We start from the raw sequence: 27,259 nt of genomic DNA on the forward strand, positions 1-27,259 counted from the left end.
TGAGATAAAGTACTTTGCTCAAGGATATGAACAGCAGTGTCCACAGCAGGGATTTGAACTCACAACCCCCCCAATTATGTGTCCAATGGCCCAGCCGCTATTGTACACTGCAGGCAGATTACAGGAAGTAGTCGGTTTTAAATTATAATTCATGAGCAATGACAGTCATAGATCCTTCTGCAAAATGGCTGGGAACGTGCCAGCATCTGCTGACCCAGCCTGCCCTGCAAACACAGCAGGGCACCATGCAGGATGGCCTGAGTAGCAGACAAACCTAATGCTAGGAGTTCTGGCAATTCTGCTCAGTACTATCATTATAGAGACACTGAACGGGTTGTTGTATTTGTTGCATTTTAATGCCTCTAAATATAGAAGAACTCTTTTTACTATATTTCTGGATTTTCTTTCTAGTTATTAGTTGCCTTTTAATGCACAAAATTCTCCTTCCACAACCACGTAAACTCCCAGGGGAAGGGTATAACTAATTTATTATGATATGTCGCTGTGCAGTACTGCTTTAATGCAACTATTGCATAATTCTTAAGTGTCTTTTCAACTTATTTTTAGAGAGTTCCCCGACATCAATTTAGGCTCAGAGCTTCTCCTATAAGCCCATGTTCACTGCCATAGCTATAAGATATGAAAGCAGGTCAGACAAAGACTATATAAGCACCAAAACCGCAAATTAGAAAAATCAACATTTCAATTACCTTATATATTTATTTCCATCATGTGAAAAAGTCTCCCAATCTAAATATTTGCACACATCACTGCTGTTAAACTACATACCTAAAAAAAACAGGAATAACAAGCCCCAAACTAGAAAAGCTCCAATATCAAGTTCAGAGGTGACATGTCCCAGCAGCTTGTGCAGGTAAATTACTTTGTGTTGCTCAACTAAATTATAGTCAAAACTGTGCTTTGATTATGCCTCATTTTTCACAACCACAACTATTCCCCCTGCCTCAAAGAAACTCGTGTGATCTGTGGAAAATGAAGCTGCTCACAGTCTTCAGAGCTGCAATGAGTGTCTTCTCCAGTGACTCATGTGTTGAAGTATAGCACTTATCTCATCGGCAGTACCAAATAACTCAGTCTGAATTCAGTTTAAAAAAGAACTTAGGTCTCGAGGGTAAGAAAAACAAGCGCTTGCGCTGAATAACGCGGAAGAAAAAAAACAGAAGGCGAACATTTCTTCCAGTGTGAAACAGATGTTGCCAGGTGCTGCCTGGGGAGTCTTCAAAGTCTGCCCAGGGGTACCTCATAATAAAAAGAATGAATCGAGGCAAAATGTGCAGAGCCAGCAGTCCCACTCTTGACCATCTTCTGCAATTCTAATTTAGCTCCCGATCAAACCAGTGAGGTTCAGTCCTTTCTCACAGGCTGCCTGAGCTTTTAATGCGCTGTCCTCTAGTTCCACTATTACCCCTCTGAAGCCTGTCAGGCTGATGAGCCATTCCTTAGGGGTCTCTCTCGACTCTCTCCCCCGGAATAAGGAAGTCTGAGGGGCTGCTACACCCTTTGTACTGACTTTTGCTGTAACCTGCCCCTCTTTTTCTTTGGCTTGATTCTGGTGATCCCGATTGACCACCACAGTGTGAAAATGCCCCCAATTTCTATTAAATTATTTTAAAAGCTAAAAGGTTTTAAAGTGGTATGTAGAAAGTTCCTCTGCTCTTGCAGGGGAGGAGAAGGAGTTCCCACATCTGGTTCTTTGATTCCTAGCCAGGGTGTCGCTGCAAGGACTCATGTCCAAGGGTGGTAAATGTCTGTCCCTCAGGAACTGATGCCGGAGTTATTCAGACACCGTTCCCGCAGGGACCTGTGTGGGCCAGGGTTCAGGCGTTCCTCTCGGCAGCAGGAATGAACTCCAACCCCAGATGGGAGAAAATCTCCTCTTCGGAGCTGGCGGGTAGGAACACGTTCTGCGACAGAAAAGAGATCTTTAATAACAGGGCTCACACTTTCGCCCGCTTACAGCAAAGCCTGGTGAGTCATGACATTTTCGTACACATTCCATCTGCTGGGCTGGCTGTGAGCTGCGGAATAACGATCACACTTCCAACTGTAGAAGACCTGAGCGAGAATTAGTCAGGACAGCTGTCTGAGCCCCTGGATGTACACCAGGAGGACAGCAGGGATCCAGTCATTCAGGTGTGCCTGCTCCTGGGATAACAAACGAAGCTCGGGAAGCCTATATGCAAGCTCCTTCACTCGGGGAGAGGCGGGGTTCAGCAGCAGTTCACGGTCAGCGTGCCCCTGGAGGGGAACTGCCTCTTGAGGAGCGGGCAAATGGGAACAAGGGGAAGGTGTGGGGTCTGGTGCACGCAGGCGGTCTCCTCCAGCAGGGCCCAGCGCACGAGTGTGCATCACCAGATGGGCGCGTGCTGAACAAGAACCAGCACTCCGCAGGGAAAGCACCCCCACTCACAGACGCAACCGAGTGTCCTCACACGATTTATCCTGCACGCGCATCGACACCGTCATTACACCAGGGAGTGACGCGTTTCAGCCGCCAGAAAAAAAAAATCTTTTCAGTGGGGATGGGATGGAAATGCTGGCTGTCTGTGTTTACACCGATTTTTTTTTAATAACCCAAAAGACATCTGCTTTGGGATTTAAAATAAAAAAAAACTTGTGTCTACTTTCACCCTGTGGGAAGAGGAATTTGGGCAGAGGACTGGAGAGTAAATAAAAAGAGCGAGAATCGGGAGTAAGATGCGAGAGGGTGCGTCGGCCTCACCTGTGTCCTGTCGTAGAGAGCATGGCTGTTCAGAGACATGTGCTTCTCCTGCCCTGCCCAGCGACGCAGCTCCCTCTCAAAGTGCTGCAGACAGAGCAGAGAGAGAGATCTGTTTTCTAAATGTATGTAGATGATGTATCAATTGTATATGCTTTGGCAACACTAATTTACCAGTCATACCGATAAAGCTGTTTGAATCCGAGTTTGAGGGGAGAGGGAGAATGAAGGAGGGGGAGAGAGAAGCGCAGGTGATGATTACATAAAGCAGGTCAAGAAAAAGAGGAAGCCAGAGGAGAGCGAGAACGGACAGAAGGCGGAGACCAGAGACTCACAGGAGAGATCGAGATCTGGGAAACGGTGGGGGTGAGGGTGAACCGGAAGGCTGGGATGAGCCACAGGAACTCAGCTTGTTAATTAACCTGAGCAGACACTTAATTAAGTAATTAGCGCCTGGTCCCCCGGTTTGAGACACCTGATGGCCAGACTGTGATGAGAAACTGGAGCACAGCAGTCCTCTCTCTGTCTGGGTAATAATAACAGGGAAGTCTGCGAGACTGTGCTGGCATTAATAGAACACTGCTGCTAGGCTCTCCACTTTTGTCAGACTGCAGCTGTTCACCAAACTGCAGTTTCAAATGAAGGTTATTTTCTGTCTTATCTTGTACAACCCTTTTTTTAATATCTTAGAAATAATCACAGACAATAATGATAATAAGTGCAAGTGATTAGATTTCACAGGACAATATTGTTTCCCTGTAAGACTGCTGGGTTGTGTAACAGTCTAACAATTACAAATGAGAGGAGGCATTCGTCTGGTTTAGCTTATTTGGTGGTTAGTAGCCAACTGATCAGACGATCTGATCCACTCATTTTTGAAAGGAGCCAACTTAGACACTATAGCTGGGTTGCTAGTTCCAGTCCCAGACAACCCTATGTGCAAAGAAAAAGCCTCCTGTTCTCAGTTCTAATTTCACTTTCCCTTCTGCACAAGCACATCATGAGGTTTACTTAAAAATAAAGGTCTTGCACCAAATCCATCTTAAGGAGCCACAGAATTAGAGAATGTTGGTCATTTATACAGCTAGGCTGCACAAGACACATTCCAATAAATTACTTGTCCTGATGATTTAAAAAACAAAAATAAAATAATATATAAATATTTCTGAACAGTTCCTGGAGTGACCCAGGCGTGAACACTGTACCTGTGAACCAGTCCAGCCCAGCAGGCCAAACGCAAACTGACTAACAGGTGTCACCACCAGGTCCACACGAACGGCCTTCCAGCTCCTGGGCTCGCCTGAGCACTGACCCCCAGCGGCTGCACTCTCTTGGGCTGTCCTGCCACTTGAGGCTCCAGGCTCCGGCGGCCTGGCCAAAGGGCGGTTCAGCCTAAAGATGGAAAAGCACCTCTCGAAGCGGTCCATGCTGCTCTGGGAGCGAGCCAGCTGTACCTTTGATTCTAAGTACGTGTTTTCCTTCACCCTGTGATACAGCAGCAAGTCCTGGAAAAGCAGACACAGTGGGATTCACAAGCCAGAACAGCAGGAAATCACAGCCATCACTCTGAATGTAAGAAGTGTCCAGAAAACATAAGAACCGGTCTTGCAAACAGCACTTGTTCTCCAATTCAAAACCTCCAGCACCAAATCTAAGAAAACACTTTTTACGTTGTTACTGTACTGTTTCATTCAGCAATGCAAAATCTCTCAGTGTTTATGAATACACAGACATCCATTAAAGGGGTAATGAAAGTCCCCAGTGATTACAGCTACAACAGGTGTCAGGAACAGGAATAGGTGTCTGCAGCCTGTCCTTTTGCGATGTCTAAAATGAGGATGAATAAAGGGCTCAGCCTGTGCTCCACGTGGGCTCTAGTATTAGATAAACCTCTCAGCAGCCTTGCGGTAAAGATCTCGCACAAGGGAACTATTCCCTCCCATTCCACACCTTAACACAGTATGTTCCCTTTGGTTTGAGGCATCAGATGAATCTGAAGTCTTATGCTCGTCCCTCTCCTTTACCTGGCTGTCCAACCAGCTGATGACTTTGGGCAGAAGTCCCACCTCCTTTCCTTCCTCTGGGTGTGTGATGAGGAAGTCAACATCGTGCCCTGTTTTTTTCCCTCTGCAGAGGGAGGGAGAGAAAGTGGAGTGAACGAATACAGACTTTCCTGATTCTCCTACCAACTGTATTCTAATAACCAACTTTTCCATAGTCACTGCTACACACTCAACTTAAATGTGTAATCAAGTAAACAACTGCGCCTGTTCAAAGAAACAAAATGTAACATCAGCACCTATCGACGTTAAAACACCACGAAGCCCCGCCCACCTTCTAAATCCTCCAGTGATAGTGAGCTCCGCCCCCGGCAGGACAGTATGAACCGCCTCCTCCACAATCTGGCCAATAGCATGAGCCTCTTCCCTGGTTATGGGTGTGGACAGGTCTTCATAATGCAGCACACCTGTGCAGAAGAGCAGACTGAGCCCAGATGCAGCTGAGTAGGCCTTACCTGAAACTTTAACAACTGCAGAGCTGGAGAGAGCCAGCATGAGCATGTCGTCTCATTTCCTGGAAAAACCTGATGGAGTGAGGAAAACAGGAACTGATAAAAAGATACTTCTCGAGTTCCAGAATATACCCTGGCATAACAGAGCCAGGGTACAGATTTTGGACTGAAATGGTTGAAAGAGCAATAAACATAAAAATTATACAGTACATTTTCCATTGACATTAAACTAGAAAATATAAATAAACCCACTGGAGACCCAGCTGGTCTCTAGGTTCTCGACTTGGGGGGGGTCATGCCCCTGGAAGATCATAGCCAACATGTTCACAACTGCTGTATAATACCTCTGCATGTTAGATAAAAAAAGACAGATCCTAGCAAAAGACATGCACCACTGTCTGCATGGTGATTGCTTAGGGGACAGTGTAGCGTGGCTGATACGTCTCTAGTCATGTAACTGGTGGGCTGTGGGTTCAAGTCTGGTGCTGTTATACTGTGAGGTGAGAAACCAGTACAAACTCTGGCCCACAGAGGCACTGTGGCTCCATATAGGAACAAACTTAAATATGGTGACTGCACTTCATTAGGGATGGTAAAAGACTGTGATCATCTAAGTCACCCCTGTCCTGTTCATATCTAAGGACCTATATATTAAAAGTTGATAAAATGTTAAGGATCTGCGCCTGTGGCTGGAAGGTTGCCGGTTCATATCCCGCGGTCAGCAGAGGAATCCTATTCTGTTGGGCCCCAACTGCTCCAGGGGCACTGTACAATGGATGACCCTGTGCTCTGACCCCAGGCTTCTCTCCCTGTCTGTGTGTCTCATGGAGAGCAAGCTGGGGTATGCGACAAGACAAATTCCTAATGCAAGAAACTGTACATGTAATGTACCAATAAAGTGATCTAATCTTAGCAGACTCTGGGCGTGTTTTTAGAAAATATACATGCTTGCTTCTGCACCCCCTTCTTATTGCCAAGCAAGACGCCTCAGGCTCCTGCAGGGGTGTACTACATTAGCGAGAAATGGAAGGGGGGTCATCTCAAAAGCTAGAAAGCCTCCGTGTGGTCTGTCTACAGGCTCAGCCTCCTCTGTGAACTCTGCAAGGCTATCCAGAGGACACGGTCTGAAACCACCCACACGGGACAGCGCTATAGAGGGGCTCCTACGGCCCCGAAGTAATTTCACCCCCGGCCCCCGTTCCCCCCTCCAGGTCAAACTATTTTAATCAGCACATTAAACATGGGACGGGCGCCCAAGGTGACCTCCCTCTCCCCCTCATCCATCACTGTAGCCGGCAGCAGCACCGTGTCTTCTGAAACAAACCCCAGACAAGCTCGCTGCAGTCTGAAGCCTTTAATTTGTTTTACTGGCCCAAATCCCGGCCAAGCCCCAGACCACACTCACTCCTCTCCACGCCATACCGCGTGTGTAGTGGTATAGTGGTTGAGTTACCACTGGCTGAAAGAGGCAGCAAACATCCCATTCAAGTCCGGAGCATCTGGCACTGTTGTCTGTTTTCCTGATGCCACACACACACACACACACACACACACACACAATTTGCTGTGAATTTCTCCCCAGCGATGCAGTGAGGTCTCCCAGAGTCACAGCTGTCACCTGCTGATGGCTGCAGCCTGCTCTTGCTGGGCCTGGGATTCAGGTCACAGACAGGGCAGTCACCCACTATGGTGGACTCTCACATGTTCCAATAGCAGCTCACAGATCTCCCATGTGTCCATAGCAGCAGTTCTTAACCTTTACTGCAGCCTGCAGCCCCTTGGTTCTCAAAATATCTTCACGCACCCCTGGTCACAAATCGCTGAAGTAGGTCAGTTCTCTAAACTTGAAATGTATCATAACTATTGAATGAAAGAGAGAGAACTATATATTTTTTTAAAAATTGCAGTAAAACTAAGAATATATTTTTTACTGTACTTTGACTTTAAAATACTAAGGTTTGATGAAAGTAGTTGTGCTTAAGTGCCTGTGCTTAATTAGTGTTTTCAGTGATTTACCTTCTAAAAAAATCTGGCATGTCTCACACTCCCAGAAAGGGCATCTTGCACCCCCGGGGAGGGGGGTGTGCACCCCAGTTTAAAACCCACTGGTCTATAGAGAACATCTGGACGTCCTGTGGCGACACTAGACTAATGGCAGGAATGGATGGGATTACATTCTTGAGTGAAGGTAAACTCCAAGAACAAACTAAATTACCAAGGGTTCCCAAACCTGCCTCTCTCTGTCCATACTCCTGGAGGTTTTCCGAATCCTTTTAAATCATCCACACCTCAAGGCAGCAGAAAAAGGAAAAGCTGGAGTTGGATCAGTCAGATGGGGGGCAGCACGGTAGCGCACTGGTCAGTGCCGCTGCCTTGCCCTGGGCTCAGTTCCCAGGGGGTGGGGATCTGTCTATGTGGAGTTTGTATGCTCTCCCAATGTTTGCTTGGGTTTTCTCTGGGTACTCCGGTTTCCTCCTACAGGGATACCGTATACTGATAGGTTAATTGGTTTCTGGGAAAGCTGGCCTTGTTGGGGAAGTTGCTGGGATAGGCCTCAGCTCCCCTGTGACCCTGAATGGGAAGAAGCTTTTAGAAAATGAGTGAATGGCTGGACCTGTTAAACTATCCCATGGGTATAAAGTTGTTGAGCATTTAAAGTGATATAGAAAGTCAGCTGGACTGTGGAGCTCGAAAAAAACCCAAAACAAACTAAGGGATCACTTCTTTCATGAGCTGCTCTGTTCCACGCCTGCCTATTCAACCTGATCAGGAAGTCCCACTGACACATCAATCCACACTGAGTGCGCATCAGCGAAAATACATGTCACACCCTGAGCTTCCACTCAGCAGCTCACTGGATGCCAGAGAGCCCTGCGTATGGCTCATCTCAGAGGGTATGCAGCCTGTTGCAGTGCATTTTCCTACCCAGACCAGAATGAATCAATTTAGAATCAGAGACCGTTCTCAATTTAGAGGACAGCAAAGCCCGGAATGCTAGTACCTGCCTCCTGCTCCCGGGTCAGTCTCCGGCCGGAGGTCAAGAGGTCACTGGGGTTCCGCACCCCCTCCCTGAACCAGCGGTCCGCTGTCTTCACACCCACCCCAAAGATACCTGTCAAGGTCTGAAACGAGGAGCGCGAGACAGAGATACCCCGTTAACAAAGGAGAGAATATGACAGACACACAGCCTTCACCAGTACAGACCCGAGTTCACACACTGCTCACCTTCATAGCCTGGTATCGCTCGGACTGTACAATGGCCTCCACCTCCCTGGATAAGCCATCTTCCAGGATCTCCTTAGAGAGAAAGGGTCCGAGAGAGATGAGGTGAACAAAGAGCAAAGCAGACAGTCGAAACATAAGTTTATAAACCCTTTAAGGGCATAAGAATGTAAGGAGAGACGATCCGAGTTTTAGCACCTAATAAAAACATCAGGATAGAGAACCATATTTGGCTTTATTATAGGTAGCAGTAAGACATTTAAAATATGGTAACCACACCCCTGCTCCCTCAATTTGAATGGTATGACCTTGATGACTCCAAGAGAGTGCTCCCCCAGGCATGGTACACCCTGCAGATCACCCACACTCCGGACAGCCAATGGGAGAGCCTTCAGCACCGACGCCGCCTTCCGGAAAGCCAGGCTCCGCCCTTCACTGTCACAGAACTCCGCATTCTCAGCCAGGACCTCCAGGGCATCCTGTGGGCCAGGCGCACAGGGTAGCACTGACTGGGCAAACAAGTGTCCTGCAGGCCTACACAGGGTGCTGTTGCTATGTTAGGGCCACCTTAGATGTTCCAACACATTGAGCTCTACAATGCGCGTGTTGTGGGTTCGAGCTTGGGTCATTCTAGCCAAATGTGACAAGGATTACCCAGGTGTGGAGGGGGAATGCAGAACTGGACGAGTGGGATTAGCAGCAACACAGCCTCTCCTCCAATAGGTACCAACAGGTCTCCTCCTGTATATTGCTTATCCTGGAGCCTGTCTGCTCTTCCTTACTCTCCCAGGGCCAAAGGATCTACTAAAAATAATTCAGAATTCTAAATATATTTTAAAAAATATTTAAATATAGGTGTTATACAGTACATGTGGTTCAGTGGGATGGAATCAGAAACACAAAAATGCACAGAGCGGAGACAAGTGGGGATATTTACTGTTAGGGCTCTGTTGTGATGTTGGAGGGGAGTCCTCCTCCTGCAAGCATAGGGACTGACTGTTCTCTCTCCGCCATCTGCCTGGGACACCGACTTCACCTGCAAACACAACGAGATGAGCTCAAACCGGCAGCCGGCACTACCCAAACTCCCACTGCACTGCAGAGTCAGGTCGCACTGAAGGCGCCAGAGGAGTTGGTCTCACTTCCCATATAGACAGACCCTCTATTGCACAACGTCATCGCGGAGCAGTGGGTAAAATAAGTACCAACAATTCAGATTAGAAGGCATAGAAGTGAAAGAACAAGACTAAGCAACATTTTAACCAAGGTAAAACAACCTCTTGGTACAGGCAAGATAGAAATAACAGCATGATTAATATAAGATCACTTTATTGGCCACATACAATTTCTTGTATTAGGAATTTGTCTTTTTGCATACCCCAGCTTGTTCACCATGAGACACACAGACAGGGAGAGAAGCTTGGGGTCAGAGCGCAGGGTCAGCCATTGTACGGCACCCCTGGAGCAGCTGGGGTGAAGGGCCTTGCTCAGGGGCCCAACTGAGTAGGATTCCTCTGCCGGCCGTGGGATTTGAACCGGCAACCTTCTAGCCACAGGTGCAGATCCTTAGCCACAGAGCCACTGCTCCGCTCCGATTATCTATTATTAGGCTTTCCTATTGGGAAACAGGTCACTCTTGATACACAGAACTATTCCCTGCTGGTGCAGAGACTGTAAAGATAGAAGGTTGGACTGCAGTTTAATAAATTACATGAATGAAAAAGCTAGCCTAGCTGGCGCCTGTCGCCTCATGTCATGTCCAGACAGTACAGCACAAGGCACGCCCTGGGCTCAGTGACCTTCAGCCTGTGTGCGTCCTGAACGTCCAGCGGCCTGGCTGCCCCCATGCTCTCCGTGAACCAGCTGATGTCCAGCAGGTGGACAGGTCTGGGTGTCCATCCGCCAGGGATCTGTCTGTCCAGCCAGTCCACGACCTCGTCCCCCATGTTATTCTCCGATACCACATGAGTGACAGCATCACTGCAACAAGAACACAGCAAGTTGTGATGAGTGGCACATCTTGCTGAAGGGTACAAAATGGATTCGACACATACATTTCCAGTCACAAGTCCAGAGCCCTGACCACTGTTTCAGACAGTTGATTTGTAGTCCATCCATCTATTTTCTAACCTCTTTATCCAATACTGTCGCTTTTACAAGTTGAGCACAGCACTTACAGTTTTTAAAGCGTTTATGTTTTGTTGTACCACATTCCTACCTGTAGCAGTCCTCCACGCGGAAGCCTTTATTTCTCCCCAGGCGCGTGAGAAAGGCCCTGCGGCTCGCGCCCATCTTTCGCTCCAGGAGGAAAATGACGACATCGGGGAATTTAATGACTTCATTTCTCTCGCAGTTTACGTCATTGCGCACTGTCTTTCTACGCTTCAATGGGACCATGGATAGGTGAGGTTGGGGTTCGAGATTTCCGTGCTGTGACGCTCTGTTGTATAAAATCGTTTCAGCGAAAAGTGACTACAGTCTTCAACTGCGTTGAATTCAACTTTTGCTGATTCGATTATTTGTATGTATTTCCTTTCCGATTTTGAAACTTTGTAACTCCTGTCCGTGGTTTAAGTCGTTCAAAAAGAAAGAAAACGCAGTGAACCCTATAAAATAATACGGTTTCGACATTCACTAGTATTATGGTTTAACTAGAATGTGTGCACTCCAGTCAGTCACAGCAATGAATTACACCTGAGAACATAGTCAATGTCCAGACTTAGCGTGTTATAGAATTGCGGTTAGTGTCTGAGGAATTTAACTTCCTGAAAACATTGTTTCTGTCCCAGAGGCGACTGCAGCTGTGCTCCAATTTCTCCCCTATGCCGCGGTGTTGCATCAAAATATATCCGATTGGGAAACACAGCATGAAAAGCTTAAATGGTCGTGATGATTCTTATTAGTTACGTTTATATTAACGTTAACATTTTCATTCGTGACTGATGATTAACGTTTAATCAGACAAGAAAAAGTCTGATTAAACGTTAATTCTGCCTGTCCTCTATTAAATCTTTAAAGCATTTTCTGTTTTATAAGAAACCAACTGTTAACTAGGCTATTATAATGTTTTACGCGATTGTTACGTTTAAAATTTCTTATGAACTAACAGATAAGCACGGGTGTAAAGAAAACGTATAACTCAATAATAACATTACTCGAGGAAACTGATTTAATTGATTCTCGATTGACTTACAGGCTGCGACAAGCGTCAATCTACTGACTGAAGTTGCCCAGCCGGAGACATAAAGCGCACTTTCCCGGGCTCCACCCCCTTACAACTGTGATTGGCTACTTCAAAAGGACTGGCGTACTACTCCACTCTGATTGGTCGGTAGAAGGTAGCGCTGCCCTCGTGACAGAAATACGTAGATGACCTTAAGCGAGTCCAGGAGGTTCAAGTCTAGTATGACTCAATAGATTTACGTGTGATGTTTTCTGAACAGAATTGTTTTTAGTATGCACTGTTTATGTACATTTTCCTGTTGTTTCGACTGCTCTGTAAATATTTGTACACTGAAGGAGGGGGTCGACGGTTTTAATAATAATAAATAGCAGCAGCCCAAAGTTGATTCTCCTTTTTAATGCGGGGTTTTAGACCTAATGGAGCACGTAGCTTTTGTAGTTGCTGTTTTATGAAATGGTTTAAGTTATGTGAAGCAATACAAACCCAGTGCTCTGATTTTACTTTCTTTTCAAGCCGCCGTCCGCTGAAAATCCCACTTTAAAAAAAAAGTCATATGATCAAGAGTCGAACAAGTATCAGGGATAGTTTCTACTTCCTCAAAAGTTCCTCGGGCCACCCCCCTCTATACACGCTTTCCGTGTTGCTTCTCCTCTCCTCCATTAGGCATTGCTGTGCACCCCTCCAGAGTAACTCCAGGGCGAAACGAGTGTGCTGTGCGGTGTTCGTCGATGGCCGGTTCTCAGACTACCGGGAGCTCGGAGAAGCGGGACCGGTTTGGGCGCCTGAGAGTCCTTCGCTCCGCCGTGTTGCTGGGGCTGTGTGTCTGCGCGCTCAGGTGTGCGGAAGGCACCAAATTAAGCAACATCGTCCTCATTCTGACGGACGACCAGGATGTGGTTCTCGGAGGGATGGTGAGAGTCTGCTTTTATTGCGAATTTATTTGCGGTTCAAGTTGGAGGAGGCGCTCTTCCAACTTGACGCATTCACGACGGCAGGTAACGACATTAGTCGTGCCCTGCTCTTATGTTGTCATGAGGAGCACTTTCCTTGACATCCAGTAGTGATCAGGAGTTAAATGTGCTAAAAAAGTAACGTCAAATTTGGTTTTCTGAACGTGTAATGAGAAGAATTTGAATGCAGTACAACTCAACAGTAAGTTCTGTAAAATGAAATCAGGAAGACTATGCTTTTTTTTTTAGGAAGACTATGCTTTACATAATTCAGGGTAGTGGGTGACAGGGAAAATCGTGACAGTGTCATTTTAGAGATTCCACATAAATCAATTTTCTAGAGGATCAGTGGTTTCCATGTTTCTGTGGAATGTACACCCTGGTTGTCTGTGAGTATGGGTTTTCTCTCCCTGGACTGTTGAGGGCCTGAGTCTCAGCTTACAGTGACTTGTGATCACACAGCAAGGCGTGCAAGCTCAGGAAGGGAGAGCCCACTGATCCGTTGGGGGAAATGGGCAGACCTGCCTCAGCAGAGGCAGAGCAGGAGTCAGGCCCGGAGCTGACAGCTCTGTTCTCTCTCTCTCAATTCAATTCAATTCAATTCAATTCAAGGTGCTTTCTTAGCATGGCCGATGGGTACAATCAGTGTTGCCAAAGCAAATCAAAATAATGACATTCACATGAAACAAAACAAAAAATAAAAGTAAAATAAACTCTACAGACATTTACAACAAAGACATATCATAAAATATTTACATATACCGTAGACAGATGGAGCATTATTGGGAGACAGACTCACTGTTCCTCAGGCTGTGACAGATCACATACTGGGCTGCCAGTTCAATTGAGTTCCCTCCCCCCTCTCCCAGTAGGATTGGGACCCGTTGTGATTCTGGCAGGTGTGGGAACTCTGGGATTTGATTTTTGAATTTAGGGAAGAATGTTTCTCTAATCCCAGAGTATCTGTCACAGTGCAGTAGGAAGTGCACCTCTGTCTCTATTTCTCCCTGCTGGCAGTGGGAGCACAGCCTGTGCTCTCTGGGCAGCCAGGTCTGCCTGTGTCGCCCAGTTTCTATGGCCAGGCTGTGGTCACTGAGCCTGTACTTTGTCAGGGTCTGTTTCTTTTTACTGTTTCTTATCTTGGTCAAATATTCAGCTAGTGTGTATTGTCTGTTTAGGGTTCTGTAGCATTCAGCAGCTCAGCAGGGCTTTGTGGTGGTAGGAATTTTGGTCGCTGTTTTTTTAGGTGTAGCCAATACTTTAATACTCTTTTCTGTATGTTTATCAATAGTGGCTACCTGCCTAATTCGGCCCTGCACCTGTTGTTAGGTGTTTTCACTTCACTGCCGTATAGGGCAATGGGTTGGATTACATTTTCAAATATTTGGAGCCAGATTCTTGTTGGTGGGTTAATGTTGAAGAGCCTCCTTCTTATTGCGTAGAATGTCCTGAGTGCCTTCTCCCTCAGTGGCTTCACTGCCAGGTCAAAACTCCCAGATGAGCTGATGGTGAGACCGAGATATGTGTAGCTGGATGAGTGCTCCAATGTGTTGTTGTTGAGTGTGAATTTGTACCTGTTTCCCTGAGGTCTGGCTTTCTTCTGGAAAACCATAACTCTGGTCTGGTCCAGATTTACTGTCAGCACCCAGGTCTGACAGTGCTGCTCCAGCAGTGCCAGGTTCTGCTGTGGCCCCTGTTCTGTGGGCGACAGTAGGACCAGGTCATCTGCATAGAGCAGGAACTTGATTTCTGTGTCGTGTAGTGTGAGACCAGGAGCTGCAGACTGCTCCAACATTCCTGCTAATTCGTTGATATAGATATTGAACAGTGTTGGGCTCAGGCTGCAGCCCTGTCTCACCCCACGGCCTTGGGGTGAAATATATCTCACTCTCTCACTCTCTCTCCTTACAGACTCCCATGAGGAAGGCCCAAGCCCTGATCGGGGATGCTGGGGCCTCCTTCTCGAACGCGGTGAGTCCACCAGAATGAGGACTGGGGTCTGGGCGTCGCTTCTTTCTCTGCTGATAGCCTGACGATTGTCGGGTTTCGGTACTGAACTGTTAAGAGTGGCTGAGTATCCTCCTATTTTCCAGCCTCTCTTGCGCGCGCGCGTGTGTGTGTGTGTGTTGGGGGAGAAAGCGGGGTCTCCACAGTGTTGGGGGTTTGGGGAGGAAGCTGGGCCTCATTTGCCTGATTCGTGCTCACTCCGAGTTCGGCTGCCTTGCTCCCCAGTTCACGGTGACCCCTCTGTGCTGCCCGAGCCGCAGCAGCATCCTCTCGGGGAAGTACCCCCACAACCACGGGGTGCGGAACAACTCCCTGAACGGCAACTGCAGCAGCGCGGACTGGCAGAGAGCCCAGGAGCCCCAGGCCTTTCCTGTCTACCTGCAGAAGCGCTCCTACCAGACCTTCTTCGCTGGCAAATACCTGAACCAGGTAACCCGAGCACCGCTGCGCTGCCAGGCCCCCAGCCAGGTGTTGTCTGGAACTGCGGTCATTAAAAAATACTGCACTATCGAAGAGCACCCCCCCCCCTCCCCCCGACCAGCATCCTCAGCCCTCCCTCCGTCGCCTGCCCTTCGCAGACGTCCTGTCCCCCCCTCTCCCTCTCCCTCTCCTCTCCTAAGCCGCCAGTCTCAGCCCGGTGCCTCTCTCTCTGTGTCTCTTCACAGTACGGCAAGCCTCAGGCTGGTGGGGTGAGCCACGTGCCCCCAGGCTGGCACCAGTGGCATGGGTTGGTAAGTCACCACGTTTCATTCTCCACACACTGCTGCTTTCCTGCAGGGACCAGCTGCAGCTGTAAACGCTCAAGTCTAACATTCTTCCAGGCCGAGTCATACTGTATACCGACTGTGTTGAGGGACGCAGGGCCGGAGCTTTGTACAGAAACCCACAACTATTGTGCAAGGATTGTTCACTGTGTTATTTTGTACGTTCGTTAAGGCATCAATAATTTGTGTGCGTTGCCTATATATACCAGTAACGTGTTTGAAGTTATGGGCCAGTCAGAATAAATTTCCTGTGGTACTGTACCATTAAGGTTTAATGACACAGATACAGCGTTTTGGATTCCTTTGCTCTCTGGTTGAAAGTCTTGTATCACAATGCATGTTTGGAAAGAAAAGCTTTATCATACTGATCCATATGGTGTTTTAGATAAATCAACTTTTAAATGTTTAAATTGCTGGTGCTTGTACAAATAGCTCTTATGAAGCAGTTGTAATTGCCTCTCAAGTGAATTCCACTGTCTGCCCGTGTGCTCAAAAGACGTTTGAAATATGAAATGCCTGCTGTTGACTTAGGTAAGTGCCTACAGCTTGTGAAACCTGTAGAGGTTCAGACTGCAGTGTGAAGGCATCTGGCCCTGCTGCCCTGGCAGTGGGCGAGACCGTAGGAGAGTGTTGCAATTCTATCCAGGTGTTGTGCTGAGTGTGACATGTGCCCCTGTGCCTGCAGGTGGGGAATTCTCAATACTATAACTACACCTTGTCTGTGAATGGGAAGGAGGAGAAACATGGGGACCAGTACAAGACTGACTACCTCACTGATCTCATTGTGAGTCCTGCTGGCCCCTTGTGCTGCCTACAATCTTTCAAGGAGGCATGCACAATTTTTTCAGGCCCTTGCATTATCTTACCTTTCTAACTTTCTGTGTGTTGTTTTAGGAATGTGTTGTTGTCTGTTCTGCTTTAGCAGTCTTCCATCAGTTTTCAGTTTTTTCGAAAGGCTGTGGGGACAAGTGTCCGTTTTGCGCAGGACTCAGTGAATCACTTCGCTGATGAGCCTGAGAGCACTGCGCGACGCACATTCCCTTCCCCGCCAAGCTTCCCTGCAGTCCACCTTTTATGCAGTCTGTTCTGGAGCATAAAGGCAGATGTGTTTTGAAAGTGAGAGAATGAGTAATTCAGAAAATGAAGAAGCAGTAAAGGTCTGATCTGTTATTCAGACTGAACCATAAGGGAGAGGTCACAGAGTTAGTCATCTGTAGCAAGAACTGCTTACTCATCCTCAGGGTCCACAGTCCAGCTGGTTTTCTATTTAAATTGTCAGTACCTTAAGGCTTTGAAAAATGAATAAACTGGTCCAGTTAAACGTTAATCAGATCAAATTAATGCTCACCCCAACTGAAGAGGCATTTCTAACCTGCTGGTTTCAAGACCCTGAGGACCAGAGTTTAAAGCCCCCCGGGTTGTTTTGGCTGTAATGGGGCACCTCACCCCTGTTCCTGGAGGGTCGACAACCAGGAGACATTTTTTCCCAACCTGGGAGTTTGGTGTTTGAATTGATTGTTTCCAGGTTATTTTCTCATTGAGGATTATAGGTTACTTATTAGTTTCGGTGGACTGTGGCCCTCCAGGACCAGGAATGACTGCCAGGGAGCTAGAAAATTAAAATACAACCAATTCGGGTGACATGGCAGAGCTCTTGTTTCTCAAGCCCTGTGATTAAGTACTGTACTTTTTCTCAACAGCTACACTAAAATTATAATGTTTTTTTTTTTCACTGCCTGCCTTGCGTTAATCTTATTTGACATCTTTTGTATGCTGGAGCTTCTGACAGACTGACTCTGCCAGAAAGGCCGCTTCTGAAAAGAGGAGTCTGTCAGCACCTTGCCCCGGGGGTGGCAAACAGCCCTGCATGTTGAGTGTTGCCTCCTGCATGGACTTCTTGGTGCGGGGAGTTCTGGAGAGATCTTGTGACGAGGCCTTAGTCAGCACAGGCAAAGATAGCATGAGGAAAACAGAAACGCAATCTAGGAGGAAGATAAGGAAGAGAGTGCTGATGTCTGCGCTGTTCCAGCTGTAGGGGCTGATTCTACATGCAGCGAGATGTCACTTTGGTGCAGCTTTTGTAGAACTACTTTGGGCAGTTCTGCTTCACTGAGAGATGACCTGCCAAGTGTGAAACCAATAAACAATGTGTTGGAAAGTAAGCAGCAACCTATTATAACAGTGCCTTGCAAAAGTATTCAGACCCTTTTAAAAGTTTTCAAAAGTTGCTGGATCACAAATCATACCTGCACACATTTTCCAATAGGTACTGGAAATCAGTAAACTTATAAAGGCAATTATATCCTCGTTAGGGCAATTTCAGCTGTTTAAGCGTAGAGCTGGGAGAGCACAGGGGGGCTGAGTACTTATGCAAGCAGCGTATTTCAGTTTTTGACTTTCTTTCAGATATCTGCTGACAAACATAATTCATTTTGACTTTAAAAGTTTTCTGTTTGAGCATGCGAGTTTGCAGTAAAAATATACTGATTGGAAAAAGGCTGTGTAAGTATCATTTGTAATCCAGCAACATTTGAAAACTTTTAAAGGGTCTGGATGCTGTTGCAAGGCACTGTATTTAATTGGGATATTTTGCGACAAAGAGAAACCATCACGCTTAGCAGCAAACATTCCCCCATTGTGCGTACTGGTTGATTATGGCCAAATGCAATCATGGCAGTATGATGCCTTCATGGCTGAAGTGCAGTTATACGAGAACAGTCGCGGTGAAAAATGGTTGGCTGGCGGCACTCGGCGCGCCCATTAATTGGGCCGTTCCTCCTCCCGCCCCAGGTGGACAGGTCTCTGCAGTTCCTGAACCAGCGGAGGTATCCGTTTTTCATGATGCTGGCACCCCCTGCCCCACACTCCCCCTGGACCTCTGCACCCCAGTACCAGAACGCCTTCGGCAACATCAAGGCACCCCGAGATGGCAGCTTCAACAAACCTGGGGGAAAGGTAACCCAGGCTGCCCTCGTGCAGCATTTCAGAGCCTGTCCACGCAGAGACCACAGCAATCAGCTCAAGTGTCCTCTCCTCGAGGGAGTTAAGGTGTCACTTGGATTTTCTTAGGCTGCAGTGGAATCCTTTGCTGTCACCTAGTGGGCAGGACATGTACTGCAGGCAGGGAGGAAGCGGAAGTGAAACTGTTTTGACTTCTGCACACAGTTTTCATTACTGCTGATGCCCGAGTTTCACTGTCATTAATATGATGACAATGGGCAATCATTTTAGAGCAGGAAAATAAACAGCACAAATCTTTTGTCAATTACGCGCACTTCCACTGTGCAAACAAGTGATAATTTGTTATGAAGTAGGTAAAGTATGAGGAACAAGTAAACAACCGACAGGTCTGACTGCATGTTTTCGTGAAGGAGGGCTGTTGAATTAAAAAGGACAGTGAAAACGGTCCTGCTACAAATTTAACTAATTAAATGAACACATAGGCTAAAGGGCTCATTCTCAGTGGCTTTTTTGAGTAGTTTGTTGATTTCTCTTTGGAGGTAAATCTTTACATCCTGTTTTCTCTGTTGTTTTGGTGTCAGCGGTACTGCAGATGGTCACAGCTTGAGAAGAATAGTGAACACAGGTAGCAAAGTCTCTGTGGTAAATCAGACCAGGCACATCCCCTCCAAACGAATGTGCACCCTGTTTCAGAACCTGTGCAAAAAGCAGTTTGGGCAGCACAGGCTGTCAGTAATTGAAATGCCAGAGAGAAAAGAGAGAGCCGAGCACTAACCCTTAAATATCTCCCTCTCTCAGGACAAGCACTGGCTCCTGAGGCAGCCACACAACCCCATGACTAACAGCTCTATCAATTTCCTGGACAACGCGTTTCGCAGGAGGTAAGAGATGATGAGGGCAGACAGGGGCTCAACACCGGGCTTCTGATCTGGGTACATGTTCAAATGGACGCCCTGGATGGCATTTTATCAATGCCACATGTTACCCATCGTGGGAAACTGTGAAAAAGAGGCTTGCAAGAACACCTCGTTGCTAAATACATGAGTTCTGTCTGTCTGTCCAAGTTTCCATCCCACATTACCCTCATCACAGACTGTTGAGGCACCCCCAGATGAATACTGCTGGCTCTGGGATTGCTAGCAATCTAGTCACTCTCTGTAAACAGTAGTCCAAGGAGGTTGGAAAGGGTTTCAAAATTAGAGGTTTGCCTTTTGCTGACAGCAGTTGGTTTCTGTAGTGAAAGAGTATCCGCTCAGGGCAGTTAAATGTGGACATTTTCTATGCATTTAACTCTGCAGGTTTGCAAATAACAGTGAATGGTCTGGCTTTTGCAAAGATCTGCACTGTGGACAGGAAGGGCTGGTATTTGGCTACCCCTGCAGGGCGTGAAAGAGAAGGAAGGAGTGTTGTGATCGGACGGGCAGCATGGTGTGCTGACTGCGCTTTCCGGCTCTGTCCCTAGGTGGCAGACTCTCCTGTCAGTGGATGACCTGGTGGAAAAGGTAGTCCGGAAACTGGAGGATCTGAAGCAGCTGAATGACACCTACATCTTCTACACCTCCGATCATGGCTACCATACAGGTGCGCCACCTGCTGTTCCTGTGTGGCCCTGTATTTCAGTCACTGACGAGACATGGAGGTCAGGGGTCATAGCTCGCAGCAGTCGCCTCTTCTACAACATACTACAACAAGAGAATCCTGGGCTTGATATTCTGTTGAATTTTGTTGTTGTTTTTACTTTTCTTTTTACCTGAATCAAAGCCTTGCCTTCTGTGTGAGTCCCAGCTTCAGGAGCGGCAGACACAGCTAGCCTTGTGCTAGCGTTTTTCATCAGCATGAGCTTTTACAGTCCTGTCAGCGCAACATCTGACAGCCGGCTGGCCCCAGTGAGCGGTGAAGCTTGCGTGTAACCGTGAGCGTGTCTTGCGTCCCCAGGGCAGTTCTCCTTGCCCATTGACAAGCGGCAGCTGTACGAGTTTGACATCAGAGTCCCTCTCCTGGTGCGAGGCCCTGGGATCAAGCCCAAGCAGACCCTGCAGGTGAGAGGGGGCGGGCTGAGGCCACATTGGACATTAGTCTTCCCACTCCCTGACGCAGTTCCCCATCACAACACTGATGAAACGCCTACCAGAGAGCACAAGCAGAAATGCGTTTCCCCACCGTTTACAAATTCAAAATAGTTTTTTTTTTACACAAAAAGCTGTGGCAGTATGCAACAAGTACCTGGTCAAGTTGCTGAAGCTGAGGCTTTTTAGCTTCTTTCAAGAAATGGCTGGATAAGATCCCTGGGTGAGTTAACTGCTGTCAAACGAGCTAGACTGCCCGAGAGGCCTCCTCCTGTTCCTTTCATGTGTTCTTATGTAAAATGCGTGTGATTAGCTTCAGTAATATTTTTAGGATTTTAATGTAGTATTATTTTGCTGAGGGCATGCAGCAGAAAGTGAAAACAGTCTTCTTTGTAATTGCATCTTAATTCACTATTGACAATTTACTGTCAAAATGTACAGGTTTACAATAGCCCTTACTTTGCAGCTGCTTGGTTATTGGTACTGTATACCCAGATTTACTGTAGTAACAGTACTCCAAACTGTTACTGTAGTAACAGTACTCAAAAGATAATGTGAATTTATCGTGAAGGGGCAGTGAACCATGCTTGCCCAGGTTTGTCTTGAGAAACGTTCTTTCAGTTTTCCAATAAGTGATATGTATAAAGCTTTGTGTAGTAATCTGCCATATCTACCTATCAGGAGGTGTAGCTGCAGCCAATCAGCCATTAGTAACAGCAATGTGTTTCTGTTTGCCAGGCGCCAGTGCTGAACATTGACCTGGGCCCTACCTTCCTGGACATTGCAGGAGTCAACGTGTCCCAGACACCCATGGATGGACAGTCCTTCCTGCCCTTCATGGTGCATATTTTAGGGGGCACCCTGGGATGGGACATTGGTATATTTTAAGGCTGAGGGAATGTTTTTTTTTTTTTAAATGTGAGCATATCAGTAAAGCACTTGCTCAGAGCTCAGATTATGCTCTGTAATCCAGATGTTGTGGGTTCGAGTCTGGCTCGTGTCCCTAACTGCCCGTGAGCTGAATTCCCCAAATGGTGGAGCACTGTTGGCAGGGAGTCACTGGGTGTTAGGTAAGAGAGCTAGGGCTCTGCAGCTTGCCAGGTGTTTGCACGCCTAGGAGCGCGTCAGATGACCAAGGGCTCTGGAGGTGGGTCTGCTGGAGAAACATGTCCACAGGTATCTCCTGAGTGTTATGGCAGTTGTCAAGGAGCGCTTTCTTCAATTCCAAAATTCTATGAAGAACAAAATATTAGGATCTGTAAACGTTGCTGTATTCATATTTGTTTACTGTGAGAAGAGCTTTCCTGACCTCTGTGCAATCAGAGGTTATTGCATATCTTCTTCCTGTATGTGTTGTTCTGTTTATGTGAGCACAATGGATAATTTGTGGCTTTTCTCTATACGCTGCATGTTATGGCTATGAGAGGGCATTGTGTTTACTGTCTGTGTGCTGCAAGATGGGCGTGTCCTCAATGTGTCCCTTCCATCAGGCCCCCTCTCTACGAAACGGCTCTGTGCGCCCCTACTTCCTGGTGGAGCACACAGGGGAGGGGCACTCTGATCAAGACCCTGCCTGCCCTTCTCTTGGCCCGGGGCTATCTGTGAGTATTCGCCCTTCATCATCATCTTCCAATCACAGCTCTCTTCCTCCCTGTCCCAGTGTCACCATGCATGAGTGTACCCCTTGACATTAAGACTCATCCCTGTGGGACTGAATTAGTAAATTAGTAATTAGTTCCTTGTCTCCAATGTTGAGAGATTTCTATGGTGAGGGGGCTAAACAGGATTAGAAATGTTTAATCAGGACCCAAAATAGATCATGAACATCTTTCCTGTGGGAGGCAGTGTGGAGTCACGCTATCCTGGTATCACAGTAAAGTGCAGAAGGCTAGTGTGACCCTGCATTTCCTGCTGGAGTGTCTTATTCTGACATGTGCAGCACACCCATTTAGGATTTGTGGGCAAATTGCAGGCTGCTACAGCTCATGGATGATGCCCTACAATCCCCAGACGTATAGGTCATACAAAGGCAGTGTGCTGTTACTTTGGGTCGTTTAAGAACCCATGCAATAGTACAGACAGGTAGAAGTCAAGCATTTGTTCTAGCTAACCCTTAATTACTGAAGTGATCTGCAACACCTGGGTTAATTAAGCAATTAATTTACATTGGAAGGTCGTTTAATTCAAGTGGCAAAGTTGAGCACTTCTGGTATAGACTGATGCTGGGGAACTCTTACCAGCAAGGGCAAGTTCATTCTGTTTCTTCTGATAAATTTCAAATTAATGCCTAAAGTGTCCTGGTAAAATACAGCATCATTTGACAATGGGATCCTCTGTAATCCAGATGTTGTGGGTTTGAGTCTGTCTCATGTCCCTAACTGCCCTTGATTAGGATTCCCCAAATGGTGACGAGTAGTTGGCAGAGGGTCGCTGGGGGCTAGGTAAGCTGGCCGGGGCTCTGCAATTTGCCACATTAATACATGGTTTAGTTCTGTTGTACAGAAAACATGATCTCGTCCTTCACTCCACACACTATACCTCTGAAGTGTCGATCTGCCTGTGCACTGTCCTAGGACACTGAAACCCAGATGAATACATGGCTCGCAAACAGAAAGTCCTGAGATCTGTAGGCAACAAGCTTGACGGCTCCAGTTTTTGTTAGTAGAGATGCCTGTATTTCAGCATTTTTTTTTTTGACAGTCTGGAACCTTAGACATCCGTGTCACTTAAGAGATGTGAAAAATATCGCCTTTCTCTCTTTATCTTTCTCCACTCTGCAGCAATGCTTCCCAGACTGTGTGTGTGAAGACGCCTTCAATAACACGTATGCCTGCGTGAGGACACTGAGTGATTGCAACCTGCAGTACTGCGAGTTTGCAGACAGCGAGGTAGGACTCTCGGCCTCTTGAGTCCTTGTCATGCCACCGAGGGTGGTGGATTGGATGCAGGGTCACCAGTAGGAGACAGCGCATGGTTAACAGCTTTCATTATTTGTTGAGTCAGGCTTTCACAATTTCTTCAGAAGATTGTAGATAATCAGGAGGCAAAGAAGCAAGGATCTGTAACGCGTTTTACAAAAAGTCATCAATGTTGAAGTTTGTGCTTTGCAGGGGGCTTGCAGGGCATCAGAAATGTGGAATGGCAGCTTACGTTAACCTTGGGTTTTGCAAAAGTGACCTGGTGATGTGAAAAGATATGACAGAGTTTGAGAGAGTGTGATAGGGCTGAAAAGCTAGCATAAACTGATAAAAATAGATATACTTACAGTAACTTTTTTGTACTGTGCTGAGTGTTCTGCATACACATAGTCTCAAGTAATATTGTCAGTAAACCTTGTTCTTAAGTAATTTGGGTTATGTATATAACTTTATCTGAGGATTCTGCGGATTAATAGGCGTAATTGTATCATTCAGCACATCGTGCAAGACAAATGTCAATATGAAGTGAGGGTTTCACACCATATTGCCATAATGTAGACTAAATCCATCCTCAAGGCTTATATCCAACACCTGAATACCGAGATTCCCATTCAGCTGCTGGCAGCTGTACTCAGTCTCTGCAGCAGTATAATGTTTTACTGTAAGTGCACAGAACTACACAGATCTACACTGCACACCATGGGTGATGTAATTAGTGGAGTACAGTAGGGATCTGTACTAGGACCACTGCTCATCTTAATTCATATCAATAATCAAGATTCCAGAATAGTTAGTAAAGTAGTCGGGTTGACCGATGATACCATTTTAGGATCAGCAAACTCTGTAAAAGCAGCAAATGAAATTCACTGGAATCATTATACTGAAACCGGTGCACTGAAAAGACTTTGTGTTTGTGTGGCGATGTCATTTACATCTTCTAGACATTGGCAATTGATAAGGCAAACAAAATGCTAAGATATATTGTTTAAAGTGTAAAAACTTTAATCAAGGGATGGTACAGTTTTAGTCAAAGTGTTACAAGGGAACCCGATACAAGTATTCCAAATCTTCAAAGGCATTGACCGTGCCAGCCCAGAGAACGCAAGTGGAAACTACAAACTACATTAAAACTGAGAACAGGGGGTACATCTTTACCCAAAGGGTTGTGGGAGTATGGAACAAGCCACCTTGTTGTTATGTTGTTGAGGCTGAAAGCTGTTTTTTTTTTAAGAAACGATTGGATGAGATCAATTAGCTACTAACAAAACAAGTTACATGGGCTGTATGGCCTCCTCTCTTAACTTGTGTTTTAAATGTAGCTGTACTGGCAGGGGGCCAGTGCCTGGGAGAGTTTCTAAATACAGCAGGAGAGGGAAGTAAAGACTTGTGGGGGGGAAGGGGGCGGCGAGTCCTGTAGTCCAGACATCACTGTTTCGAGCCAGGTGACGTCATTGACCACTGGGATTCCCCAAGCGGTAATGAATGATTGACCAACCCCCCTGTACAACTGGCTGCCCTCAGCTTGGCATGCTGGGAACCTGTGACTTTCTAGTGTCACCAGTGAGACAACATGACATCTCCAATCCCTGCTCACTGTCCTGTGAGGGGCTGTGGGGTTCACAGTGTGTAAAATGGCAAATGGCTTGACAGTGTGCTTTGGAGCAAATGTGCCCTGTCTTCGCTCAACAAGTTAAAAGCTTGGAGGCTATAAAAAGAATGAATATGCGATTCCAGATTTATTCATCACAGCTGTAAACAGGCTCAGGGATGTAGGAGCTAGGAGAATAGTGTAGAAAAGACTGAAGTATCCAATAGGCCTGCATAGGGGTTTAGTTAACTGGGGACTGGGGTTCAATTCTTTCTCTTACGTCTCTCCCATAGTCCTTTGTGGAGGTCTACAACCTGACCTCTGACCCCCACCAACTGGAAAACGTTGTCAAGAAGGTGGACCCCACCCTCCTGCAGACTATGAACCAACGTCTGATCAAGCTACAGTCCTGCCTGGGCGAGTCCTGCAGGGTCTACAAGCAGTAGCCGAGCAGGCCAGAGACCGTGTGGCCTGTCAGCCAGCAAGGTACAGGACTTAATAATAAGAGGTTTCTCAGCCAGTGACAGTCCTTAGCCTTGCATTACGCGTGTGGCGATGATTAGAAAACGAAGTCTGCATCAAGCACGTGTTTTACACTGTCATCGTTATCATTAGCATAGAAGGCACTCTTCTCAAGCACACTACTTCCTGATTGTGGCGGATCACTTCTGTCACTCTGCAAATATGGAAATCCATCTCTGCTAAAATTAAATAAATCCTTTACCTTTATGTATTAAGAGATGCGGCTAAGTAGTGCAATGTGATAATACGGCACAATTCTTGAATAGATTTACACAGTATATACCCATCAGGCCTCCAGAAAGTGACTATTATAGGTTTCTGGATGGACTGTTGACCTTGCGTATCCTCGAAATTCAGTATGTATACCTTTGTTTTGCATATATGACTGTTTAACTTCACATTAACTTCATTTTTAGCACTCAAGTAAGGGTTGCATATTCTTGATTAGACCATTTCCTGTTTGTTATTCCCTGTTAGTCATGTCTTAAGGGTGTGAAAATGAAGCTTTATCTACTGAAGTTAGATGAGTATCCAGACACCAGCACTGTTCTATAAAAATAACCAGAGAGAATATTAGAGGGAAGGAGAGAAACCCCAGATTTCAGCCCTTCTAAAGGACAGTGTTTTTGCCATAGTCTTTGAGGATGTGATCGTCTCACCGGGACATTTCTCATGCAGGCTGGGCCCATTGAGTTGTACAACGTGGTTTCCGATGTGACTCTTTATTTGTGATTTCATTCCTCATCAATCCGTGGTAGCTCACAGCGCCTGATCTGTGCTCTTGTCTTACAGGATGTGAAGCACTTTACTGGACGGAAGGGACTGGAGCCGTCTGCTCTGTACTTCAATGTGAAACCAAAGATTTTACTTTTTCAAACTTGTGTTTCCTTTCTTTTGTCCAAATTAAGCGTTCGTTTCTTTTAAAAATCGAGACTTTTCTGATTGAGTCCTGAGGGAGTGTTAGGGTTGGAGGAGAACAGCGCACAGGCCTGTGAGGCTCACTTTAATAACACTAATGAAGAGTGCGGGCCTGTTTTCAAGACAAAGGTGGCTTTAACTAATCCCTTGCAGTGAAGCAGAATTGAAAGCCATGAATTCACTTTTGTTATGTGCTGGAGTCTGCTGTTGGTAAAATGAACGAACTGTATAAAACTGTATTCCTCTTTTGGAGACGAAGGGGTCGTTGATTCTGTACAGTCACAATGGTTTAGCTCAATACAGGCCTGAAAAGAGCTGGTTGTATCAGTCAGATACGATACAGTGTAAAAACGGGGTTTTTTTTCTACAGTCGGATCTTTAAGAGGTAGGTGCTCATCCTTAACCTGGAGCACAGTTGACTAGTTTTGATCAGTAGCAGGAGCACCCTGAACTCTGCCACAGGCTCTTTTTCTTACAATAAAAAAATAAAAATAACCACTGTGAGGAAACACTTCTGTTCTCAGAAGGTTTTGCATGAAACCCCTTGTCATTCTCCTTGCTGTGAATCAAGGCGACTGTACTCCATGAAGAAAGAGGTGTGTATCTTACCTCCATGAATCATTGGTATCAGTTCCTAGTCGAAGTCCCCCCCGCCATTAGAACTGCATTATGTATATTGAACTTCCTAAATTGCTGAGCCCTCCGCTGCAGTGCAAGCGGTGAGGGAACCAACCCAGTCTTCTCTGCTCTCCGCGCCTCCAGATAGGAATTGAAATACAAATCAGTATGCTGGGTTTTTTTTTTGTGTGTGTTTGTAAAACAGCGAGAGTTTATAATCAGGCCGAGGCTACTTGGCCGTGCGGAGGTGGGATATGAAATTATCCCGCGCTCCAGCCGCGGCTGCAGA

The 27,259-nt window shown here is 46.5% G+C and overlaps 2 protein-coding genes across 7 annotated transcripts; one reads left to right on the top strand and one right to left on the bottom strand.

The window, feature by feature from the left end:
- Positions 1-703: 703 nt before the first annotated feature.
- Positions 704-11,354, bottom strand: polm (polymerase (DNA directed), mu). 3 transcript variants are annotated; one of them, XM_088937843.1, is made up of 11 exons: positions 10,693-11,354; positions 10,274-10,454; positions 9,412-9,510; positions 8,840-8,953; positions 8,478-8,549; positions 8,254-8,374; positions 5,075-5,207; positions 4,765-4,867; positions 3,946-4,245; positions 2,744-2,827; positions 704-1,925 (listed from the first exon to the last, which is right to left on the bottom strand). In XM_088937843.1, the coding sequence occupies exons 1-11, from the start codon at positions 10,869-10,871 to the stop codon at positions 1,839-1,841; spliced, it is 1,473 nt and encodes a 490-aa protein (XP_088793969.1). In that variant the 5' UTR covers positions 10,872-11,354; the 3' UTR covers positions 704-1,838. The 3 variants fall into 3 exon arrangements, with proteins under 3 accessions (XP_088793969.1, XP_088793968.1, XP_088793970.1); XM_088937842.1 differs by having other exon boundaries at positions 8,783-8,953; positions 10,693-11,353; XM_088937844.1 differs by lacking the exon at positions 8,840-8,953.
- On the top strand, positions 10,721-26,852 carry gnsb (glucosamine (N-acetyl)-6-sulfatase (Sanfilippo disease IIID), b). Of its 4 annotated transcripts, none has more exons than XM_088937837.1 (16): positions 10,721-10,877; positions 11,670-11,801; positions 12,322-12,569; positions 14,520-14,579; positions 14,841-15,044; positions 15,281-15,346; positions 16,065-16,163; positions 18,170-18,334; positions 19,139-19,221; positions 19,803-19,921; positions 20,276-20,379; positions 21,145-21,246; positions 21,897-22,007; positions 23,187-23,294; positions 25,206-25,398; positions 26,227-26,852. In XM_088937837.1, exons 3-15 carry the CDS (start codon positions 12,387-12,389, stop codon positions 25,356-25,358), a joined length of 1,557 nt encoding a protein of 518 aa, XP_088793963.1. In that variant the 5' UTR covers positions 10,721-10,877; positions 11,670-11,801; positions 12,322-12,386; the 3' UTR covers positions 25,359-25,398; positions 26,227-26,852. The 4 variants fall into 4 exon arrangements, with proteins under 4 accessions (XP_088793963.1, XP_088793967.1, XP_088793966.1 ...); XM_088937841.1 differs by having other exon boundaries at positions 10,742-10,877; positions 11,670-11,812; XM_088937840.1 differs by lacking the exons at positions 10,721-10,877; positions 11,670-11,801 and adding an exon at positions 11,839-11,928.
- The last annotated feature ends 407 nt before the right edge of the window (positions 26,853-27,259 follow it).

This window comes from Atractosteus spatula, chromosome 2 (genome assembly GCF_055471065.1).
Source record: "Atractosteus spatula isolate fAtrSpa1 chromosome 2, fAtrSpa1.hap1, whole genome shotgun sequence".
Taxonomy (NCBI): Eukaryota; Metazoa; Chordata; class Actinopteri; order Semionotiformes; family Lepisosteidae; genus Atractosteus; species Atractosteus spatula.

What these genes read in the sequence shown, in the direction of transcription:
- gnsb (XM_088937831.1), top strand. Translation starts at nt 11,844, where the DNA reads ATGACCTTAAGCGAGTCCAGGAGGTTCAAGTCTA. An exon ending in ACTACCTCACTGATCTCATT is followed by an intron (nt 16,164 to 18,169) that starts GTGAGTCCTGCT and finishes CTCCCGCCCCAG; the next exon opens with GTGGACAGGTCTCTGCAGTT. An exon ending in GCGAGTTTGCAGACAGCGAG is followed by an intron (nt 23,295 to 25,205) that starts GTAGGACTCTCG and finishes TCTCTCCCATAG; the next exon opens with TCCTTTGTGGAGGTCTACAA.
- polm (XM_088937842.1), bottom strand. Translation starts at nt 10,871, where the DNA reads ATGGTCCCATTGAAGCGTAGAAAGACAGTGCGCAATGACGTAAACTGC. An exon ending in ATCACTGGAGGATTTAGAAG is followed by an intron (nt 4,868 to 5,074) that starts GTGGGCGGGGCT and finishes CTCCCTCTGCAG; the next exon opens with AGGGAAAAAAACAGGGCACG. An exon ending in TCAGCTGGTTGGACAGCCAG is followed by an intron (nt 4,246 to 4,764) that starts GTAAAGGAGAGG and finishes CTGCTTTTCCAG; the next exon opens with GACTTGCTGCTGTATCACAG.